The sequence below is a fragment of the Rhea pennata genome, chromosome 23 (genome assembly GCF_028389875.1).
Source record: "Rhea pennata isolate bPtePen1 chromosome 23, bPtePen1.pri, whole genome shotgun sequence".
Classification (NCBI taxonomy): Eukaryota; Metazoa; Chordata; class Aves; order Rheiformes; family Rheidae; genus Rhea; species Rhea pennata.
The window spans coordinates 8691432-8712603 of NC_084685.1; the positions used below are offsets into that span (position 1 = coordinate 8691432).

At 46.9% G+C, this 21172-nt stretch overlaps 3 protein-coding genes across 5 annotated transcripts; 1 reads left to right on the forward strand and 2 right to left on the reverse strand.

Annotated features, from left to right (window-relative positions):
* Positions 1–1457: 1457 nt before the first annotated feature.
* Positions 1458–10018, reverse strand: MEAF6 (MYST/Esa1 associated factor 6). 3 transcript variants are annotated; one of them, XR_009960638.1, is made up of 8 exons: positions 9898–10018; positions 9658–9773; positions 9484–9571; positions 7792–7837; positions 6768–6960; positions 3423–3480; positions 2758–2791; positions 1458–2251 (listed from the first exon to the last, which is right to left on the reverse strand). XR_009960638.1 is itself a non-coding variant. In XM_062594278.1 (7 exons), exons 1-7 carry the CDS (start codon positions 9991–9993, stop codon positions 2243–2245), a joined length of 582 nt encoding a protein of 193 aa, XP_062450262.1. In that variant the 5' UTR covers positions 9994–10018; the 3' UTR covers positions 1458–2242. The 3 variants fall into 3 exon arrangements, 2 of the variants coding, with proteins under 2 accessions (XP_062450262.1, XP_062450261.1); XM_062594278.1 differs by lacking the exon at positions 3423–3480; XM_062594277.1 differs by lacking the exons at positions 1458–2251; positions 3423–3480 and having other exon boundaries at positions 2592–2791.
* A 1464-nt stretch (positions 10019–11482) lies between these two features.
* On the reverse strand, positions 11483–16492 carry SNIP1 (Smad nuclear interacting protein 1). Its single transcript, XM_062594283.1, has 4 exons — positions 16308–16492; positions 16127–16226; positions 14909–15498; positions 11483–14227 (listed from the first exon to the last, which is right to left on the reverse strand). The coding sequence occupies exons 1-4, from the start codon at positions 16490–16492 to the stop codon at positions 13963–13965; spliced, it is 1140 nt and encodes a 379-aa protein (XP_062450267.1). The 3' UTR covers positions 11483–13962.
* A 198-nt stretch (positions 16493–16690) lies between these two features.
* DNALI1 (dynein axonemal light intermediate chain 1) lies at positions 16691–20906 on the forward strand. Its single transcript, XM_062594127.1, has 5 exons — positions 16691–16914; positions 16993–17162; positions 17500–17678; positions 17954–18118; positions 20607–20906. Exons 1-5 carry the CDS (start codon positions 16691–16693, stop codon positions 20640–20642), a joined length of 774 nt encoding a protein of 257 aa, XP_062450111.1. The 3' UTR covers positions 20643–20906.
* The last annotated feature ends 266 nt before the right edge of the window (positions 20907–21172 follow it).

The window sequence follows — 21172 nt, forward strand, 5'->3', positions numbered from 1 at the left end:
GACAACAGGCTGTTCTTGTCTTTTAGTGACAGAAGCTGCTGTGAGGCAGGAAAAGTTGCATTTTCCCCTTGTCCTTGCAGTACCCCCTTCCCCAACTGAGTGGCCAAGGAAAAGCAGCACTGACTGACACTTCTGCTGGAAAAAAAAAAAAAAAATTGCAAACATAGGCATCCACACTATATGAGCCTGTTGTCAGTGCTGCTCTGCAGGTAAATTCCCCCCCCCCCCCCCCCAGCTGAAAATGCATGGCAGCTTTCCTCTGGGTCAAAGAGGTGCTTGCAAAGACTCTTACCCTCAGAAGTTCAGGCTCTATTGCAATCCTTGCTTTGGAACAGAAGTGGAAGTAGTGCAAGAAAAGCTACTTTTGTATCAGGGCCATGTAGTCACAAACCATCAGCTAAGTTGTTCCCCTCCCTCCCCCCCACCCCCCCGCCCTGAACTATGGAATAGCAAGACTTTCTGGAAGTACACAATATCCTATCTCTTCCTCCCCCTCATTTAACCTTTCAAGAGGAGTAACTTAAAAAACTAGGACAGCTTGGCTGATTTCCGCTTAAGTCATTACATCCTTACACTCCCCCGCAGATAAGCTGCCATCATCCCATGACAAGAGAGTGCCAGCCAGGAGTGTACTGAAGGATAAGCCAGCTTCAACCATGAGTAATTTGACTGGAAAGAATACAGAGCTGCCTCAATCCCTGAACTGAAAAACCAAATAAGGGAGAACTTTGCTCCCATATGATTTTACCTCCAGTCTCAGGTACTACTCTACACTGAGCAGGTGCTTGCATGGAGGGACCTGGGGCTGGGGCAGGGGGAGGCTGATGGTCAAGACCCTACTACCAAGGGCAAAGACAGAACTTACTGAGCTGCAAGGAGCCAAAGGGGAGGGAAAACTAATAATAATAAAAAAAATGGAGACGAGGACAGCAAAGGTATAACAGACCAAATTTAGCACTCAGCTATGCCAAATGCCTGTGCAAGTACTCGGGGTGTAAGGCAGGTGATACACCTCCCATAGTAGTCTCTTCATTGGCAATGTTTATAAGATACCACTTTTCTCAAAGTGCAGCCTATTTCAACATCAACACTGAAATCTTGGCCTAGCTACTGTGAAAAACACCCAACACTCATTTCTCTGTGTACTTTTCCAGTGGCAATCAACACTGCACATCTCTTATCTATAGGCATTCTGCCAGTATCAGCAAGAACTGACTTACATCCAAGTTCTACCTTGAAGCAGGATTAGCTGGACAGAGTTGGAGATTAGTGCCTAGCAATCCTTCCAAGGACTCGGTGTTATGTCTACCAGAGGAACAAAAGCACAAAGAATTGTAAGACAGGCTAGGAGCAGCTACTATGTGAAAGTGGGAGAATTCCACAGAACTCTCAGAACTTCACAGAGCAGATGAAGAATTAAAAGCACTAAGAGTCAAAGTTTTAGACTGAACAAAATGTGAGAAGAGAGCCAAAGATGCAACTTTTATTGTTTATGTACAAGTGACAGAGGTTTGTATTAAAAAGAGAATTCACTCAACCTCAAGGACAGCGAAGAGCAAGATGGCTTTGAGCTCAGCCTTCCCTGTATCTAAAAGTACTACACAAACTTTAAAGGGTTACTATTTAAAATAAAATTAGAGAAAAGGGTTAATCACCTTTTTTGCTTGAATAAGAATTCAAATGGGTTGTTCCACAAAATGAAGAACCTTCTTCTCTATATGGATTAAAACAAACAAACCAAAAACCAAATTATGAACTATACACTTTGGATAAAAGAAAAACAAACAAACAAACAAAAAACAAAATGAAAACCACACAGCTAAATAGCAATATCAAAAGTAATCTAACAGTCTTAAAATGTAGATGGGACATATTGAATCATACCCCAATTCCAGTGGAAAAGGAAATCGCTCTCCATAGTTATTACAGATGACACGGGTGTCAGCAGCAAGATCAGACAATTGTAGGAAATTCCCAACTGAGCTGGAAGCACAGAATACTCAGGAACCCATGACTACTACTACTATACCATAAGTCTTCCTGCAACTCAGGTGATTTGAAAGTGATGCAAAGTACATGGTCCAAGACTATGTCTCCCCCTATCTGAGTTCTTTAGAGTGAACCACTCCCATATGCAGACACTCGACCAGAGAGCTGCCATCACGCTCATTCAGTCAACCAGCATTTTTCTCCGTGGGGATTCGTGTAGACCTAAATCCCAGAAGCTTCAGCACTGATGAGTCTAATAGTCCTGCAGAGAAAGGAAAGGACAGACACATTAACACCCTTCTACTTCCAACTCTGCTTGCAGAGCTGGGTTTCTCAGTCTTCTCTCATTTCTATGCACCATTAGTTGCAGGCAAACAGAAAAGAGTTTTGTGGGTTTTTTTGTTTGTTTTGTTTTGTTTTAGTTTAGCATTTTAAAGACAGGACCCTTCAAAAACCTTAGCTCAGGAACGCATCATCCAGAACCAGGTACTTTTAATATTCCAGATCATGACAAGACAGAAGAACAGAAAACAGCTTTTTTTTTCCATAAAAAGTGCAAGGGGCTTCTAACTGTGACCTAGCTTCGTAACAAGCCTACCTGGGCTTATTTATTAAATCCACAAGACAATGCTTATTTCATACCAAGATATTCCTCAAACATTAAAATAAGAACTTAAAGCAGAAGTAGGCTTTTTAAGATTAGGAGTCAGTCAGCCACTCAAGTGTATGGATGAGCAATGAAAACAATGACAGAGCACTGATACTTACGGCTCTTGGCTTTTTGTTTAACTTGAGATCAATCCTGTGGTTGGAAAGATAAGAGAAACGTCCATTTCAATACATTAAACCAACACTGGAGTTCAAAGAACCAGCTACTGCATATGGCACAGGCTACAACAAAGACTATTTGGTTAATTCAATCCACATTCTCAATTCAGCTGAGCCAAATCGCTGTCCCAGTATTACTGGACAAGGAGCAGCAAGGAGAGAGAGTGGATTCTTTATTCTTTGCCAAAATGCGTATTCCACCCACTCAAAAAAAGGAGTTAACAGGGGTTCATAATAGAAATCACAGGGAAGTTACGCAGCGTAAAGAAATATAAAGTTAAATATGCATGCTCTATGTTAATTTGTTAGATGTATAACTATGCCATAGGTAATTATTCAGACATAGTGGTAACGATTATTTACTTGGAATAGAGATAGGAGTTTGAGCTGACAGGAATTATAGAAGTCAAGGGTACTGAGTTTATTACATTTTTCCAGAAGGAAATATCCAAATCTACACTAATCTCCTTATGAAGCAAAGCCAGAAGAATCAGAATTTAACTAAGTTTTAAAGTTAAAAAGTTTATCTATTTTAAAATGGAATAGAGAGGTAAAGAAGAGTGAAGTTAATTTAATTTTGCTGAAGTTATTAAATGAAATGTTACCTCCATCACGCTTTTCTGTTTTTAAAAAAAACTTCCCAGCCTAACCTAATATACATACCTACAATTAAACAGATAAACTATGGGTTAGAAAGGTCTCAAAAGGCACATTGGTGTCTACACACTAACAACACAGCACAAGTACTAATTCAAGTCAAACTTACTCAAAGTCATAATCAAACATGCCAGACGGGCTGAGGGGCAGCATTTGAAAGGAAGAAAGCAATAGAAATTAATATACTAATGAATTAAATAAATTAGTTGATTAGCCACCCTAGCGAGATTACTAAAAAAAAAAAGAAAAAGAAAAATAAAGCCAGTGTTCAAATGCCATAAAGTTCTCAAAATATCTTAACCAGAATTGGGCACAAAAAAGCACTCCAGATTTGGCAATCTAGAGTCCCCCTCCCCAATTTGATTTCTGGGAAAAAAACAACATCAAAAAAAAAAGTGTTAAAACACAGGCAGAGTGGTTTTATGGAGGGAATTTTATGTGCAGAAAAAGAAAGCTATCAAGTACTTGAAAGTGCACACTAGCTCACAGGCAGAGGAAAAAATGATTTGCTTGCAAAAACAAATGGGTGGTCAGAAAGCAGTGGCTTTGTGTAGATTATTATGGCAAAGCAAAGCTTGTTCAAAGGCGGAGACAACCATAAAACTGTGTGGCTAACTATGCATTCAAATAGTCTCATAATACACGCACACACACACATTCTCTTACACTCGCTTCATTTAGAAAGCAAAAAAGATAACATGGTGAATTGGCTGAATCTAATTACAGTTCAGTTACATTCCCGTAGGTTGTCTTGGCATTCACACTGATCCCACAGCACTGTCTTTAGAAACAGTTCTTCCTGAAAGCTAACCACCGTATTTCTTAGGATTTATCATCAAAACATCTGTAACTCAGTAGCTTTTCATCACTGAACTTGTAGGAGGAAGCAGTAGTGTTTCCTCCTGTAATTTCTGGCCATTGAAGTAGCTGAACACATCATAGAAAATAATCATTTTGGCCTTTTTGCAGTCCCAGAGGGAACTGAGGATGACTTCAACCAGAACATTAACTTCCATCTGATTGTCTGCTTTAACTAGAAACAAAACTGCATACGCAGAGTTCTGCCCACTCTGAGGCCATCTTTCAACACTGCTGCTTGGTCATGTATCAAGCAGAAATGCCTAAGCTATTTACAAGTAGAGTCGGTGCACCTTCAAGGTGTCCATTTCCAGTACCTTCCAATTCTTCAGTACTAGGCGAGCAGAACCCAGCGTTATGCAAGCAAATAGAAGAGCTTCTGAACGAGAACTGCCATAAAAGAAACCTCCAAGATTTCTTCACCTCCAACCCCCACCTCCATTACATGATATTCAAGGAACAGACACAGGTCTGTTTCTAAAGAGCACTTCAGGCTGCAAAGCATTTTAAAGCATTTAGTTACACTTTCAGTTGATGAGGACTTTTTTTTTTTAACCTAGATAAAATCAAACATTCTATTTTTTTTTTTTTTTTTGCTGAAATTTAGGGGACAGTCTGTACGAGCAATCACAATTTTAATAGTGTTTTTATTAAAGACAGACTTGGTTACCTTCGTTATCTGGCCATGTTAAACATTACAGAATAGTAAGTTATTAATTGCAAAAGCCTTTCCGTAATTTATATTTGTCTGATGCATCTCTTAGGATGATAATAATTGCCATACCAGATCAGATCAGGGCTCCTCATGTCCAATATTCTGTCTCCAACAGTAGCCAGCATCAGCTGCTTCAGTGGAAGGAATGTACAAGAAACCCCAAAGCAACATAAACCTTTCAGTAGGGTAGTTTCTTCCTAACTCCTGTTGCCAAAGTTTGGGTTAGGTAATGGAGCAAAAGAATGTATATTATTTACAGCATTTGTAGCACAGTCGCAGTGGTGTTGCATTTATGGACAAAAACAGTTGTGTGTTGTCCATATATGCATATAAAATAATAATTTCTAATTCATCTGAAAAAACAATTTTCTTCTGCTGTACTTTAGTTTTAGAGACTGTTTTTCTGAATTTGCTTACAGAGGTAATTTTTTGTGTTATCCCTGAACTTCTTTCCAATTATCTACAGGCAAAAAAATAATTAAAAAAAAAAAGTTTTAAACTGCTTAGGATTCCTAGTTTATGAGGAATCAAAGAGGACATCCAATATTTTAGGATGATTGCCCAATTAAGACTGCAGGAAGAAAATCCTGATCTAAGAATTAAAGACATGCTAATGACTCAAAACCTAATTAGGGAGAAAAGGTAGTTTAACAGTTTGCAAGCACTTTACCTACCTCTGTATCTCCCAACTGACTTTTCCCACAGCAATGTTTAAAGAGCACTGCTCTTTAAAACATTTCTCTTTCCTGAAAGTGTATGGAAAGTTCTCTCAGAGAGGGAAACCTGTCCATACGCAGAGCCAACAAGCTCCAGGTAGAAGTAATATTTGATTTTTTTGATCTCCTTTACTTCTAATAAATTTTAGGTATCAGTTACAGCAATCATTTCCAGAGAGACATAGTTCTAAAGTAAGTTTCTGTCTCTTCTTTCCAAAAGCACACATTTCCAGGTATTTCTATTTCTAAGGGCATATCTCCACAGCACATTATCATACTTTTTAGATGAGCTAGCTCTTACTGCAGAGTGCTGAGACAAGGAAAGAAGTAGGTTATGTTAGCCCAGAGGGAATGCCCCTGTAAAAAACAGTTAGATTCCTTCTGATGCCCAAGCCACCAGCCTGCTAGGCTGTACCACACCTTAGAGACATACCTTAAGGTTTTTGACAAACAAAACAAATCTCATAAACTAAAGGGAAAGAGACTCAGATTAGGACAACAAATAGAAAGGATTTGGAGTTGAACTCTCAGTGAAAATATTGAGGGTGTCCATAATGCCCCAAATATTCTGATTTGCTTTTTCACCTTCCTTCCCCAAAGTACTAATATTCCTATGTTACTGAGTTCTGCAGAAATCAACAAGCAAGCACAGGAAGTTAGGCCTATTATCTTTTTCTGTGGAAGGAAAACGTTTTATCCTTCTTGATAGACAGGCCCAGTCACAAGTCTAGCTGTATCAGAGCTGGAATTAGTACCTGTGCAGACAGCTTGTTTTAGCTGTTTTTGCATACCTTCTCCTCCTTGATGTAATGGGAGCAATGGGATCCTGATGAATACTACAGGATGCATATAACTTAAAAACAAGAGAAATTACCACCACAAAGAGGTAGCCTGAGCTGCTCATTACTCTAGCAAATTACTAGTTCCTGTGGCATAATAAGGTCAATTCAACAACAACTAGCCATTCAGAAGGCATGAACAAGAAGGCTGCTGGTACCACTAACCTGTGTCGATTTTTGTTCTTCCTTTTTTTGTGGCTGCTGTGGTGACTGCCAGAGGAAGTAGAGGAAGCAGCTTTCTGGGGTTTCACCCCCTGCACAGATCCATCCAGCTCTTCAGCATCCTCCTGGTTAGGCTCATTCTCTTGATTGTGGAAGTCTGGAGAAGTGTCACTTTCTGTCCCACTGCCTGGCTCCCCTAGAGCACAACAAACACAGAGGAGCACAATGGTTACTTCTCTGCAGCTCACATCCCAGGCCCTAAGCAAACAGAGCAACCTCCAGGAAAGGTGCATCGGGCAGCCAGTGCATGCTGAGCCATACAACACCAAGAAGTAAATAAGACAACCCGAAAAATATGTCTGAATCACAGCAAGCTACCTCCTCAGTGACTGAGGCACACTAGAATTGCATCTGATTTGATATCAACTACATTTTTTTAAAAAAGCCTGAACAGAAGTGGCTAATATTCTCAAAGCACTAGGAGAAAAAAAAATATATGAGAACTAAAGTTTTCAGCTTCAAGCACTGGAAACCCAGCACTGCTCTCTGATCAGCACATAACAGTTTCAATGTCTCAGTGAGAGCAAGACCGATTCAGGAGAGAGCTGAACAGAGCTTGCAACAGACTGCAGGGTATCTGAATGTGGAGCACTCAACTTCTCTCATAATCACTTACTGAAAGACATACAAACAAAAAAATGCATTGCTTCAGCTTCTCTAGATACCAAAAAGCATCAGTTCCATTTAAACATGCTTTATACACAATGAATCCTTGAAATATATACTAAAGATAAACACTTATCAAGAAAGAAAGCTCAGCTTTACTTGTAATGTTTCTCATAGGGCCCCTTTCTTGACTTTTATAGCTAGAGCACACGTTGGGAGTACTCTGAAGCTCATCTAAGAGGACCAGATGCTGGTGCCCAAAAGGGGAGTGCTCTAATGGAATGGCAAGTACACAGTGGATTCAGAAGGTTAATTCTTTCCAAAGTAGTTGTGTTCAGAGCAAAATGAAAAAGTGACTTACGCTTCTCAATGAGCTGGTCTTGAACTCCAGCTAATGCACTGACCGCCTAGAAAATCAAAAGGGACTTAATGAAAGCAGCAATTCACTTACTTTTTTTCAAGCATCCAGTAAAGGGAAATCACCTCACAGAGAAAGACACACCAGGCCTTTGCTTCAAAGAACTTACAACCCCACACCAATAGGGTGAAGCAAAAGTGGGAGTTAGGAGCAAAAAGAAAGAGACAAAGCGGACAGCAGTGACAGAAGTATATGGTATAGGTGTTTCTTGACTGTGGTTACCTTTCACCTCTCCCGACACTAGGAAAAAATGTTTTCTGAAAAAGATTGCAAGATGAAAGTTAAGATGCTGCGGAGAGGAAGAGATAAAAATGTTTAAATGGAAAACTGGTCCTGCAACAGCTGCAGCATCCACCATGATACCCGATACAGTATAGAGATCACGCTGGTATTAGGTGTGGGGAGGGAACAGCCATGCTGGGCTTTGCTCCAGGTGGAGCCACTGCCAAGCAGCTTGCAGCAGCACGGCCGGATGATTCCCTCGGGGCTGGTGAGGCTGGGTGATCTGCTCAGGGCAGCGCGGGTGGATGATTCCCTCGGGGCTGGGCAGCTGGGAGATCCGCTCAAAGCAGGGCGGCTGGACGATTCCCACAGGGCTGGCGAGACTGGGTGAATCCCTCGGGGCAGCGCAGCTGGGAGATCTGCTCGGGGCAGCGCAGCCAGGCAATTCCCACCTTGGGGCCAGGGAAACTGGGTGATCCCCTCAGGGCAGCTTGGCTGGGGGATTCCCTCGGGGCAGTGCGGCCTGGCAACCCACTCAGGGCAGCGCAGCTGGGCGATTCCTGCCCCGGGGCTGGCGAGACCGGGCGACCCGCTCGGGGCAGCGCGGCCGGGCGATTCCTGCCCCGGGGCTGGCGAGACCGGGCGACCCGCTCGGGGCAGCGCGGCTGGGCGATTCCTGCCCCGGGGCTGGCGAGACCGGGCGACCCGCTCGGGGCAGCGCGGCCGGGCGATTCCTGCCCCGGGGCTGGCGAGACCGGGCGACCCGCTCGGGGCAGCGCGGCCGGGCAATTCCTGCCCGGGGCTGGCGAGACCGGGCGACCCGCTCGGGGCAGCGCGGCCGGGCGATTCCTGCCCCGGGCTGGCGAGACCGGGCGACCCGCTCGGGACAGCGCGGCCGGGCGATTCCTGCCCCGGGCTGGCGAGACCGGGCGACCCGCTCGGGACAGCGCGGCCGGGCGATTCCTGCCCCGGGCTGGCGAGACCGGGCGACCCGCTCGGGGCAGCGCGGCCGGGCGATTCCTGCCCCGGGGCTGGCGAGACCGGGCGACCCGCTCGGGGCAGCGCGGCTGGGCGATTCCTGCCCCGGGCTGGCGAGACCGGGCGACCCGCTCGGGGCAGCGCGGCCGGGCGATTCCTGCCCCGGGGCTGGCGAGACCGGGCGACCCGCTCGGGGCAGCGCGGCCGGGCGATTCCTGCCCCGGGGCTGGCGAGACCGGGCGACCCGCTCAGGGCAGCGCGGCCGGGCGATTCCTGCCCGGGGCTGGCGAGACCGGGCGACCCGCTCGGGGCAGCACGGCCGGGCGATTCCTGCCCCGGGCTGGCGAGACCGGGCGACCCACTCGGGGCAGCACGGCCGGGCGACCCCCTGCAGCCTCCCCGCGCCGCGGCCGGCGGGCGCTCGGGGGCACTCACCGCGGCCGAGGTGACGGAGGACTTGCTGAAGAGCCGCTCGGCCTCCTTGAACTTGCGGTTCCTCCGGTCGTTTTTGCTGTTGGAGTTTCTGAAAGAGAGAGCGCGGGAGCGCGTGGCAGCGCGGGCGGCGGCGCCCGGCGGGCGGGCGGGCGGGCGGGCGGGCCGCGCACTCACTTCTGGTTGGTGAGGTAGCGGTCCCAGCCGCGGATGATGTTCCCGTACATCTGCGTGTCCTCCAGGTAGCTGCCCTCGAAGGCGTAGATCTGCCGCTCCAGGTTGGCCAGCGTCTCCTGCCGGGCACAAGCGCGGAGCGTGGAGCGCGGGACGGGCCGATCCCGGTCCCGGCCCCGGCCCCGGCCCCGCCGCCGCCTCCCCCCGCCGCCCGGCCCGGCCCGGCCCGGCCCCGCCGCTCACTGCCAGCTCCTGCTTGCGCTTCACCAGCTCGGCGAGCTCGCGGCGGGTGTCGGGGATCTGCGGGGGGCCGCCGGCCTTGGCGTGCAGCGCGGCCATGGCGGCGCCGGCCTGCGCGGGGCGGGCGGGCGGGCGCGGCTGCGCTGCCGCGCCGCGCCGCCGGGGGCAGCGCTGAGGCCCGGCCCGGCCCGCGCCGCCGGCACCGGCACCGGCACCGGCAGCGGCAGCGCCCGCGCGGCACGGAGCGGCGCGGAGCGGCCCGGAACTGAACGGAACGGCGCCGCCGCGCCCGCGCCGCCCGGACCGGAACTGCGCGGAACGGCGCGGACCGGTACGGCCCGCAACACCGCCCCCCCGCGGCCCGGAACGCCGCGGCCCGGAACGCCGCCCCCGCGCCCGCGCCGCCCGGAACGGCCCGGAAGGGAACGGACCGGGCCGCGCCGCGCCGCAGCACCGCCCCCCCCCGCCCCCCGCGGACGGGGCCGGCCCCGAGCACCGGCCCCGAGCACCGGCCCCGAGCACCGGCCCGGCCCGGCCCCGAGCACCGGCCCCGAGCACCGGCCCGGCCTGGCCCCGAGCACCGGCCCCGAGCACCGGCCCGGCCCCGAGCACCGGCCCCAAGCACCGGCCCGGCCCGGCCCCGAGCAGCGCCCCGGCCCCGAGCACCACCGCAGCCCGGTCCGGCCCGGCCCCGAGCAGCGCCCCGGCCCCGAGCACCACCACAGCCCGGTCCGGCCCGGCCCCGAGCAGCGCCCCGGCCCCGAGCACCACCACAGCCCGGTCCGGCCCCGAGCACCGGCCCCGAGCACCGGCCCGGCCCCGAGCAGCGCCCCGGCCCCGAGCACCACCACAGCCCGGTCCGGCCCGGCCCCGAGCAGCGCCCCGGCCCCGAGCACCACCACAGCCCGGTCCGGCCCCGAGCACCGGCCTCGAGCACCGGCCCGGCCTGGCCCGGCCCGAGCAGCACCCTGGCCCTGAGCACCGGCCTCGAGCAGCGCCCCGGCCCCGTCGCCAGATCCCGCCAAAGCGGGTGCGTCCACTGCGGGACGTGGGCCAGGCTCGGACCCGGGTCAGAGGAGAACCCCGGGCCGCTTCCCACAGAGAAAAGATTCGATTCCAGTCGGTAAAAATTAGACAAATACTGCACGAAACGATACTTGAACTGCAGCCACCCAAGACGCGCTTGGAAGAGGCCGGGCGGTGCCGGCACTGCTGGACGAAGGCCCCGGCTGGGACAAGGCTCGTTCACGGGTCAGCGCCAGGCCGCCAAGAAGCGACTCTAACGGATCCTCCAGCCCGGTCTGCGAGGAGCCTCGGCCCGACGCCCGCGCCCCAGCTGCACGTTCTTCGATAACCGCTGCTGCGCAGGACGCCGACGCGCAGGCAGGGGGAGAACACGAGTATCCTCGGGAGCAGGAGACACTGCACTGAGCGCGAGGCAATAAACCGAGACCCTTAGCTTATGTGCTGAAGAGGCTCTTTGGTCTTCATCCCCGCTTGACGCTGGGGTACCACAGGTCCTTGAATTCCACCAGAAGCAGCCCATTTTCCCTGGTGTCAGACAAGTAATAAAAACAGTACAGCAAAATCAAGATCATCTTTGTGCTATTATACATAATCAGATTTGAAACGATTAATTCACAAAATAGGTACAGTACATTGTAGTAGTCACTTACATTTTTCCAGCCCAGGGACTGAACCAGAAACAACTTCAAACTAGCTAAGACCATTTCCTAAGAGGGTCACAGTTCAGCCACACAGCTAGGAAGTGTACAAAAATTGAATAAGCCTGAGCCTTTTTTCACCCCTTTACATCACTGCTATACCCATTTCAGCTCTGTATCTCCCCTTTGTGAAAAAATAACCCATTGAAAACAAGTCCTCTTACCATTTACTAGAATAGCCCCACACAATTCACAAGCTTTTTTGTCTAATCTGATCATTTTTTTAAAAACTAGGTTAAAGCCACTGCTAGTTAGATTAGTCTAAATTGTGTTGCTTACATGCTCTGAAATAAGTAGTACTCTATGCACTAATCTGCCCCTTTTGTGACACTGATGAGATTTGGCTTAAACCCCACGAGTATTTCATGTTTCTCAGGTGAGCATGCCTGCACTCAAGAGCATGTGACCTGAACACCGCACTAAGCAACCAAAGGTACACTCTGGTTTCTCCACACATCCCTCCAAACCTCATAGCATCTGAAGCATACAAGTCAGTCATTTTTGAATTTCTTTGGTGTCCTTAAAACCCAAATACAAGTACTCTGGTAACATGCACTATAGCACAAGAGACACAGCACCAGAAACTGATGCCTATTGGTGCTGTAGGGAAAAAAGTCACAGGTGTTGCCTAGTCTGAGGGGTGAAGGGCTACTCAGTGCTGGAGCACACATGGTGCAAACACACACACCACAATTTTCAAGTGTATAGACACAGGATGTTCTGCTGAAGCAGTTACAGTAATATCACTTGTAAGGTAACAGATATCACTATGTCCACCTAGTCCTGCTTTTACTAAAGAAAAATTCTTCAGTAACAAGTTCCATGAGTTATTGTAGAAGAACTTTTGTTAAATCTATTTCAACTGCTGAACTTCTTTGCTAAGCATAAAAACTACAATAATTTATACCTTCAGTATCAGCATCTCTCCCTTATCTTTGTGAGTTTTTCAAAAAAATACAGTGCATCTATGTCAGGGAATATAAAGGGAAAAAAAGAGGGACACTAGAAAAATATTACAACTAAAATTACTTAGGGCTAAATTTATAAATTCTTTATTTAAAAATCCCTATGGTATATATAAATGAGTCCCTCCTATTCAAAACACATTCTTCTACCTACTGTTTGAAAACCCTACAATAATGTCCCATATTTACACCATAAATGTTTCAGTCTGTGTATACAATATGTAACATATGTATACACAAAGTATATACACAGCATGTATGAATAGCGTATGTGACCACAGAGCAAACATCTAGGCAAAGTTAGTAAAGGAAGTGAAAACTGTTACATTTCTTTTATCATAGAGCAAAGAACAGGAAAGAGACATCCAAAAATATGCATAACATAAGTACTTTCATTAAGTAGAATTCTTCCCCCCCACTCCTGAAGTGTGTTTTCTTTTACAGGAGAAAAGAATACTTCAAACAAATCACAGTATAACTTTTTATATAAAGAAAATTTAAATAGTGCAAACTGTTGAAAACATATCATCACATAACAGGTATCTACATGTAATAGAAACAAGGAGAAATTATCTATAGGGCTGCAGTGTTATCAAAAAAAGAAATAAAGGACTCTGCTTTAGAACAGGATACTCAATATCCAATAACAATTTTGGTATCTAGGTTTGACATATACCGGGCATATACTGACTTAGACCTCAACCTCCAAACCTGCAGTTCACAACCTAAAGTCCCAGGAAGCATTTCCTTTCATTCATTTAAAACTATAATACCTGTAAATTGCAAGGTATTCTGGTAAAATGCCCATCCCTGAAGAGTTATAATGCAAACTAACTACCCTAAACATACAAATACTAGAGGGATTTTGCAACTTTTCTGCCTCTTTAGTAGTTAAAGTTGGTAGATTCTCCTGTCTAGGTTTCTTAATTGGCATATAAATTTGGCAAATCCTACCAAATAAGAGAAAAATATATCGGGCTAGTTTCTACCTAATTTTTCAGTTAAGTAGCATTTTCAAAGGGTTATGACAAAACAGTTCATAAAAATAACTTTAAAATATGCCCACTGTGTTTTACATCATTTACTAGAAGAGGACAGTCTTTCAACATTTGTTGAAAATTTCCAGCACCATTACATCCAGGTGCTCTTTTCTCTTTGTCAGGGGAAATGAGCTCAGAAAAAGCTGGATTTCCTGATAAGCAGAACTATCAGAGATGAGTGAGTCCCCAAAATAAGCAACAAGAACAGACCAGCAACAGAAGAATGACTTTAAGGCAATAAGAGGCATCAGTGCTTCGATGCTCCAATGTTTACATCCCAATGCATGTTCTACTGGAAAGATTTATTTTTTAAATCCCCTCTACTTTCCTCCTGATCTGTTAACTGTCAGATTCTTCCTCCTTCTCCTCCTCCTCATCATCGTCCTTTGCATTTGCCTCGGATTTATCTGAAGATTCGTGGAGAAGAACGTATTCCCTGCTACTGAACCCAAATTTTAACACATCCTTTTCTTTCAGTTCATAATAACGTTGAGGTTCAATCCGCTGGTTATTCAGAAAAGTACCGTTGCCAGAACCAAGGTCAATTATATAAGGCCGTACTCTGCGGCCAACTGTACCATCAGCACGGGTGTACTCCACAAGCCTGGTAAAACAAAAAGCACTATTTCAATCATAGCAGAGAAAGATAAAATTCCCATTTATACAGCCACTCCAAAAGCAGATGGAGTTCTCAACATATTCTGTATTTTCAGAAAATTAAGCAAGCATGATGAGAGTAAGGAGAGTCTCTATCAGAGCATCCATTTCTGATCCACTGTCTGAAATTATCAGAATCTCTTCTAGACTGCATCACCTTCTAAAAGTTATGGTGATATAATAGAGTAATTTATAAGACAGAACAAATGGCTGTTCCGTAAGAGATCAGCAGCATACAACCCCTGCTGCTTCAAAAGGATAGCAGCAAACTTTGTTGCAAAAGACAAAACGAAAAAATAGTCCTTGAAATATTTTTACTGACAATTACACCTGTAAGTGTTTATTCTAATTCAGATATATATCCAATTCTAAAGTTAATCCTACTATTAGGATTAAATTAAATTAAAATCCTATTATTTGTCTTACAACAAGACTGCTTGTGGTTAAACAGAAGAAATTATTTGATTAGTGCTAAGAGAGCGTACAGCTAGAAGTTACATACGGCTACTATCTCTAACAGGAGATCTTTATACCAAACTGCTACTTCTAAATGCTGCCTTGCCCCCGCCCCCAAAACCAGTTTTGGGATAATCCTGTTTCACCAGCAAGTACAGAAAATAATACTTACCGATACTGAAAGACAGCATGTTGCTTTGAGCAGGAGGGATGGTCAATAGGAATATCTGCTATTCTCCGATGCCGGCCTAGGAGATATGCGCTCTGTCTGTGAATGTACATGACTGGGAGAAACTCATCATTTTTAAAAGGATAGAGGCGCCATCGTTTCTTTGGAATCCGAGCTTCTGGGGGCTCGCTGTACTTAATCACGACCCCTCGGAAAGTGTTGGCATCCTCCAGAAGCGCACCAGACAGTTCAAAGCTTGGCTTTTCTTTTTTTACAGGATCTTTATCTTTAGGCTTATTATCAGATTGCCCGAGTTCTGGATTCTGGTTAATACCACTCACTTCGTTCTTCTGCCGATGTTCTCGTCTTCTCTCATTATAAAATTCCCTCTCTGCTTGCTGCTCACGGATGTTCTGAACATCCCTTTCTCGCTCATGGCCTCGGCCTCCAGACCTTTCATTAGGATTTTTCCTTCTATCCGAGTGATCTCTGTGTCTATCTCTCTCACCACTTCTATCTCGCCTGTGTTCTTGTTCTGATGGATTTCTCTGCTTTCGTTCCTCATTTCCTCTATGAGGATGATCATCTCGTTCCTGTAATGAATAATTTCTTATAGTAACCTATATTGAACTAGAATTAGAGAGCAGGAAATCTACTTTAAAGAAAAACAAAATCAAACCTAACATGCAAAAAACAAAGACTCTGATGTCTTGTATTAAGCTATTTCCTTACTGAACTATTTGGATTCCTGCTACTACAATGAGTAACACAAGTTCAAAAAATAGAGACACACACTATTCTTCCACACAATAAGATGCTAGAAGAGACAGCTGAAAGCTAACAGAGCTTCTACTTGACTTTCAGATATCAGCAGTAGTCTGGCCATAAGAAGCAGCTTGCAGGAACAGTCTACACAAGTGACAAAGGTTGCATTCACAACAAACCCATGTGAACACTGAAGTGCTTAGCACAGCTCTTGAAGTAGACAGCAATAGATATTGACTCACTAAAATGCTTTTTTCCCTTAAGATCACATATTACAATAATCAAGTAAGTCAGGAGTTACTTCTCATACCTTCTGCAGGTGAATTCAGCAGGAGCAGGCTCTCTCTCTGCAAAGCCACACAGCACATGGGGCTCTAGCAAGGGCTCCCCGGGAGCACCGGCCACGCGGACCCGCCGGCAGGGTCAGGCCCTCCCGGTAACACCGAGCCGATTTACCTGCTTGACTTTGACCACGGCGTGATGGGGGCTGCGGCTCCTCCGGCTCCGGGGGGACTTGCTTCTCCTGCCCGACGCTTTCTCCTTCCTTTTGGGCGATCTTTAAAGACAGCGAGAAGGGCGTGAGCGCAAGGGAGCAAAGCGGGGGGCTGCTGCCGCGGCGCCGCCCGGGCGGCCCTACCTGCTGCTCCTGCCGCGGCCGCCCCGGTGCGGCCCTGCCGGGCCCCGCCGCTCCTCGGCCGGCGGCGACTGGCTGCCCCGCGCGGAGCGGGAGCCGGAGCGCCGCGGGCTCCGCTTCTCGGCCTTCACCGCGGCCCGGCGCCGCCGCTCCCGCTCCCGCCGCCGCTCAGCCCCCGCCGCCTCCATGGCGCCGCCGCCGCCGCGCGAAGGGAAGCTCGCGCCGCTTCCGGCTCGGGCGCCGCCACCCGGAAGGACTTTTCCTGGCGCGGGGGCGGGGCCGGCGCGGCCCCGCCCGCCCCTGCCGCGCAGGCGCAGCGCGCTCGCCCCGCCCCCGGCGAGGCGCGGTCGCCATGGCGACGGCGGCGCGCGCGGCGAGCGGCCGCCATGATCCCGCCGCCGGACTCGCTGCTGCGCTACGAGCCGCCGGTGCTGGTCAGCCGCCGCGGGGAGCGGCGCGGGCCCCGGCCGGGCGGCGGCGGCAGCGCCTCGGCCCCGCCGCCGCGTCCGCCCAAGGCGGGCCTGCCGCCGCCGCCGCCGCCGCGGCCCGGCACGGCCGCCGAGCCCGCGCAGCCGGCGCGGGAGGTGCTGAACGCCATCCTGCCGCCGCGGTGAGGGGCGGCGGGCGGCGGGCGGCGGGCGGGCCGCGGGCCCGGCGCCGCCGCTGACGGCCGTGCTTTGCGGTGCAGGGAGTGGTCGGAGGAGGGCCGGCTGTGGGTGCAGGAGGTGTCGGCCGCGCCCAGCACCCGCGCCGACGTGGTGCGCCTGCAGGAGCAGCTGGACCTGCGGCTGCAGCAGCGGCAGGCGCGGGAGACCGGCATCTGCCCCGTGCGCCGCGAGCTCTACTCGCAGTGCTTCGGTACGGCCGCCCGGGCCCCGCACCTCAGCGCGAGCTGCCCCGCGCCCCGCGCCCCGCGCCCCGCGCCCCGCAGGGCGCTGCGAACTGCCCCGCGCCCCCGGACTCGCACAGTTCACCGCAAATTCCGCCATGCCCCTCCTGTTTTCGCTAGCACTCGATGCTCTACCCGCAACATAACGATTAAAAAGAAATCACAGCTGTCTCCGGTAAATCCATAGCACCCTTATGCTGCAGGGAAGGGGTAAAACGCAACAAGCTGTGGGCCCTGCGGGTATCCAGCCTTCCCGAACAAATGTAGCGACTGCCTGAACTGTGTTTTTGTACCTGTTGTTTAAAGATGAATTGATCCGCGAAACGACGATTAACTGTGCGGAGCGAGGGCTGTTGCTGCTTCGAGTCCGAGATGAAATCCAAATGACGATTGCTGCTTATCAGACTCTGTACGAGAGCAGCGTTGCCTTTGGCATGCGGAAGGCGCTACAAGCTGAGCAAGGCAAATCTGACATGGAAAAAAGAGTAAGCTGGGCCGTTAACCCCGTAAGGTAGCTTTCTGCATACGATACAGCATAAGGATTTTATATACCAAATTTTATATAAAATCAGTTATTTCTATTTCCACTGGATGGCAGTAAAGATCACCAAACTACTTTACTCTTTCTCTAGGGCTTAATTGTAGTCCAAAAATTTATCTGCTGTCCCTCTAGTACTGTACAACATACAATTTGATCCTATCTTAATTGGAAATTGCTTATTAACAAAGAAAATTTGAGAGATCTGTACTCTTTTCCAAGATTGCAGAGCTAGAAGAAGAAAAGCGGGAGCTGGAAAAGCAAGTGAACGAACAGAAAGCTAAATGTGAAGCTATTGAAAAACGTGAAAATGAAAGGCGACAGACAGAGGAAAAGAAGCACACTGAAGAGGTCCAGTTCCTGAAACGAACAAATCAGCAGCTGAAGGTTAGTAAAGATTGATTCCAAACATTGGCATGGGAAACTTCTCATTTGGTGAATAACAACATGTAAAAATAACTTTCTACTTAGTTTTTTTTTTTTCAGTAGTTGCAAAACAGCAGGTCAGATTCATTGGGTTCTAGTCATATACAGTTTTGCCACAGGGAAATCACATTTTGTTTGCATAAAGCTAAATCGTTATGGTCAGTTAGCTAGGTCAGAGCAGATGCATGCAGATGAACCCCAAGTACAGCGACTTCAAACTTGACTGATGCCCCAGGAATCCATTTATACATAACTTAATTTTAAGATTGTTGTAGTTGGCACCCTTTTTCAGCTACAAAAAACCCAATAAAGGCAAATGCAGAAAAGAAAATGTTTTGTTTCTTTGCTGTTGGCCACAACAGCCAAGTTTACTCCTTGATAAGAAGAGACACCATTTAAAATTAAATATTTTCTAAAAAGAACTATTATGTATTAATCCAATAGAGATTTTTTTCTTCTATTCTTTCCTCTGAGCTTATATGAGATAGACTGTGCTAACTAAACCTCAGGCATCAATTACTGAGAGGGTGCCTAAGCCCTGTACTTTGGAGGGTTCCTGTGGTTACACACTACACCAGAAAAATAAGTCTTTAAAGATTATAGTCTTGTGTATTTATGTACTGTAATTTAATATTCTACTTTCCTTGATTTATAAACAAGGTAGGTTACCATTTTTCCAACCCCAGATAGAGGGGTAACTTAAAAAAGATGCACAAGATTAGTCTGTGGCTTATATTTATTCTCATCTCTGTAGGAGAAGTAGCATTCTCTTTCTTCCCTTATGGATGCTAGTCCTCATCGTAAGACATCAGTCATTTGATATATGGTGGACATCTGTAGCAGATTTTAACTATTTGGGCTGGACAGCAAATGATGAATTATCAATTGCTGATCTGCTATTTGTATTTATGGATCACAGGCACACTGGCAACATGTTTGAGGAGCTCTTGAATAAATGTATTTGTTACACATTTAAAGACAGTTTCAACTTCTAATACAGTCCAGAATAGTTAAAAGAGAACCAGATATGCATTGGTAGTATGGATTTAATTTATTATGTATTGTTTTAATAAAACTATTTAGTCGTGGGGTCAAATCCACCAGGGAAACATGGTGGCACCAGTGTCCTATTTTCTCAAAACTTCCGATCTCCATCTCACATAACAGAGCTACAGGCAATAGCAACTCCCAAGGGCAAGCACACATTATCAACTTCGTTTCTAAGCTTCTAGACATTTAAAGTGTGATTACTATATTGCAGGTAAAAGTATTTGTCCTATTCACCTGTTGGGTTGCTAACAAATGTGGTGAAGCAATTTGTCCTATGATGCTCTTGCCTGTATCACTAACCGACTTGCACAGGACAGGAGTAACTTTGTGCATGCTACTATTTATTCAGCAGCCAGGTCACCTTCAGTTTGACAAAAACAATTTCTTTGCATTTAGGGGAAAAAAAAACTCAGCTTTTGAGTAAAGAAAAAACATGATCAGAAACAGAAACCTTTCTGTCTAGCAATTTACTTTATACTCACCTGCTCTCCTCATCTTTAACATTCTTACAGCTTTTCTTGTCTAAACCATTAACATTTTCAAGCCATCTTGAACTGTTTTAGGACATAAAGTGGAGTAACTGTTAGATTAAAGGTATTTTGCCACTGAATCTGTGTTTCTTCTTTGAACTAGAAATATTTTAAAATGGCAGGTTTAGCTCAGTTGGTTAGAGCGTGGTGCTGCTAGTGCCAAGGCTGTGGGTTCAGTCCCCCTATGGGCTATGCTGAGGGTTGGACTAGATGACCTCCAGAGGTCCCTTCCAACCTTATGATTCTATGAATATGTCTGTGAATATGTAACAGCTGTGTATACACCACTGTTTTATTTTATTTTAATGGCAGGTATAGGGAGAGGACAATCTGCGAGTCCTGAAAGCTTCATACACTAAAAGCTCCCTAAACATTGGTAGCTCAGTGATCAATCTACTAATTGGGCGTCAAGTTGTCTCAGTAACTTAAAAATCTTGCTGTTTCCAGTTCCTTTTGTCCCAGAGTCAGAGCTTGTGTTCCAAGCCCTAAAGAGCCAAATATTTAATTTAGCAAACATAGTCCAGCCTGAAATCAGAGAACTCAGACCACTGTTTCAACAGCTTTTATTTAATTTCCTTTTCAATGCTTTACATTATAAAATTAGTCTTTCATTGTATGGAACCAAGGCCAGCTCTTTTCTTCTCAGAATGCAACAAGTGTGCATGCCAAGAACGAAAAGTTAATTTATAAAACATGTAGTAAGAAATGAAATGACCAGGGGAAAAAAACCCTGGCCCGCTTCTCTTGAAGTATTGCAGCATCCGTCAGCTCCTTGCTTTGAATATATAACACAATTTATCACTTTTCAGCAATGTGGGTTTATTTTTTAGATTGAGGCTAATTTAACTTACTGTCTCATTTGTTTTCAGGCCCAACTTGAAGGCATCATTGCACCAAATAAGTAGATTTCTTCTTGTCCTGCCAGCAGTGCTCAAAAGAACTGTCAAAGCAAGAAGTTTGCAATTAGTGAAACAGATCTGTCTGCATAAAACAACCCTGAATTTTCACTTACCGGTAACTGAAGGAAGTGTATTTTTATTAATTCTCCCTTTCAGTGCCATCTCAGCATTCAGCCTCTTAAATGGTGAACCCGTCGGGGAGGTATACCTGCTGATAATATGCTACATATTATCAAAGCAATATGCTAATAAACCTTTTTTCTCATGCAAGCCTCTGTCCAAAATTCTTATTTTAAGATGTTGTATAAATTTCAGAAACAATTATGAAATGCCTATAATTAATAGGAGAGTGAGAACAAATATCCTTTATATATTCATTTTAGAACCAAGTATTCAGATAGCAAAAAGGTAGGTCTGAATTCATTAAGATGTGTCATTAAGAAGCACATCTAGTTATATTGTATACAAACAATCCAGCTTGCTTTATTTTTATCTGAGTCAAATGTATTTTTTGAGACAGGAGGATAAAACTGGCC

What these genes read in the sequence shown, in the direction of transcription:
- MEAF6 (XM_062594277.1), bottom strand. Translation starts at nt 9,993, where the DNA reads ATGGCCGCGCTGCACGCCAAGGCCGGCGGCCCCCCGCAGATCCCCGAC. An exon ending in AGACCAGCTCATTGAGAAGC is followed by an intron (nt 6,961 to 7,791) that starts GTAAGTCACTTT and finishes GTTGTGCTCTAG; the next exon opens with GGGAGCCAGGCAGTGGGACA. An exon ending in AAGAACAAAAATCGACACAG is followed by an intron (nt 2,792 to 6,767) that starts GTTAGTGGTACC and finishes TTCCAACCACAG; the next exon opens with GATTGATCTCAAGTTAAACA.
- SNIP1 (XM_062594283.1), bottom strand. Translation starts at nt 16,492, where the DNA reads ATGGAGGCGGCGGGGGCTGAGCGGCGGCGGGAGCGGGAGCGGCGGCGC. An exon ending in GGCCGCGGCAGGAGCAGCAG is followed by an intron (nt 16,227 to 16,307) that starts GTAGGGCCGCCC and finishes CTGTCTTTAAAG; the next exon opens with ATCGCCCAAAAGGAAGGAGA. An exon ending in CCGTGGTCAAAGTCAAGCAG is followed by an intron (nt 15,499 to 16,126) that starts GTAAATCGGCTC and finishes TATTCATTACAG; the next exon opens with GAACGAGATGATCATCCTCA.
- DNALI1 (XM_062594127.1), top strand. Translation starts at nt 16,691, where the DNA reads ATGATCCCGCCGCCGGACTCGCTGCTGCGCTACGAGCCGCCGGTGCTG. An exon ending in AACGCCATCCTGCCGCCGCG is followed by an intron (nt 16,915 to 16,992) that starts GTGAGGGGCGGC and finishes TTTGCGGTGCAG; the next exon opens with GGAGTGGTCGGAGGAGGGCC. An exon ending in GCTCTACTCGCAGTGCTTCG is followed by an intron (nt 17,163 to 17,499) that starts GTACGGCCGCCC and finishes TGTTGTTTAAAG; the next exon opens with ATGAATTGATCCGCGAAACG.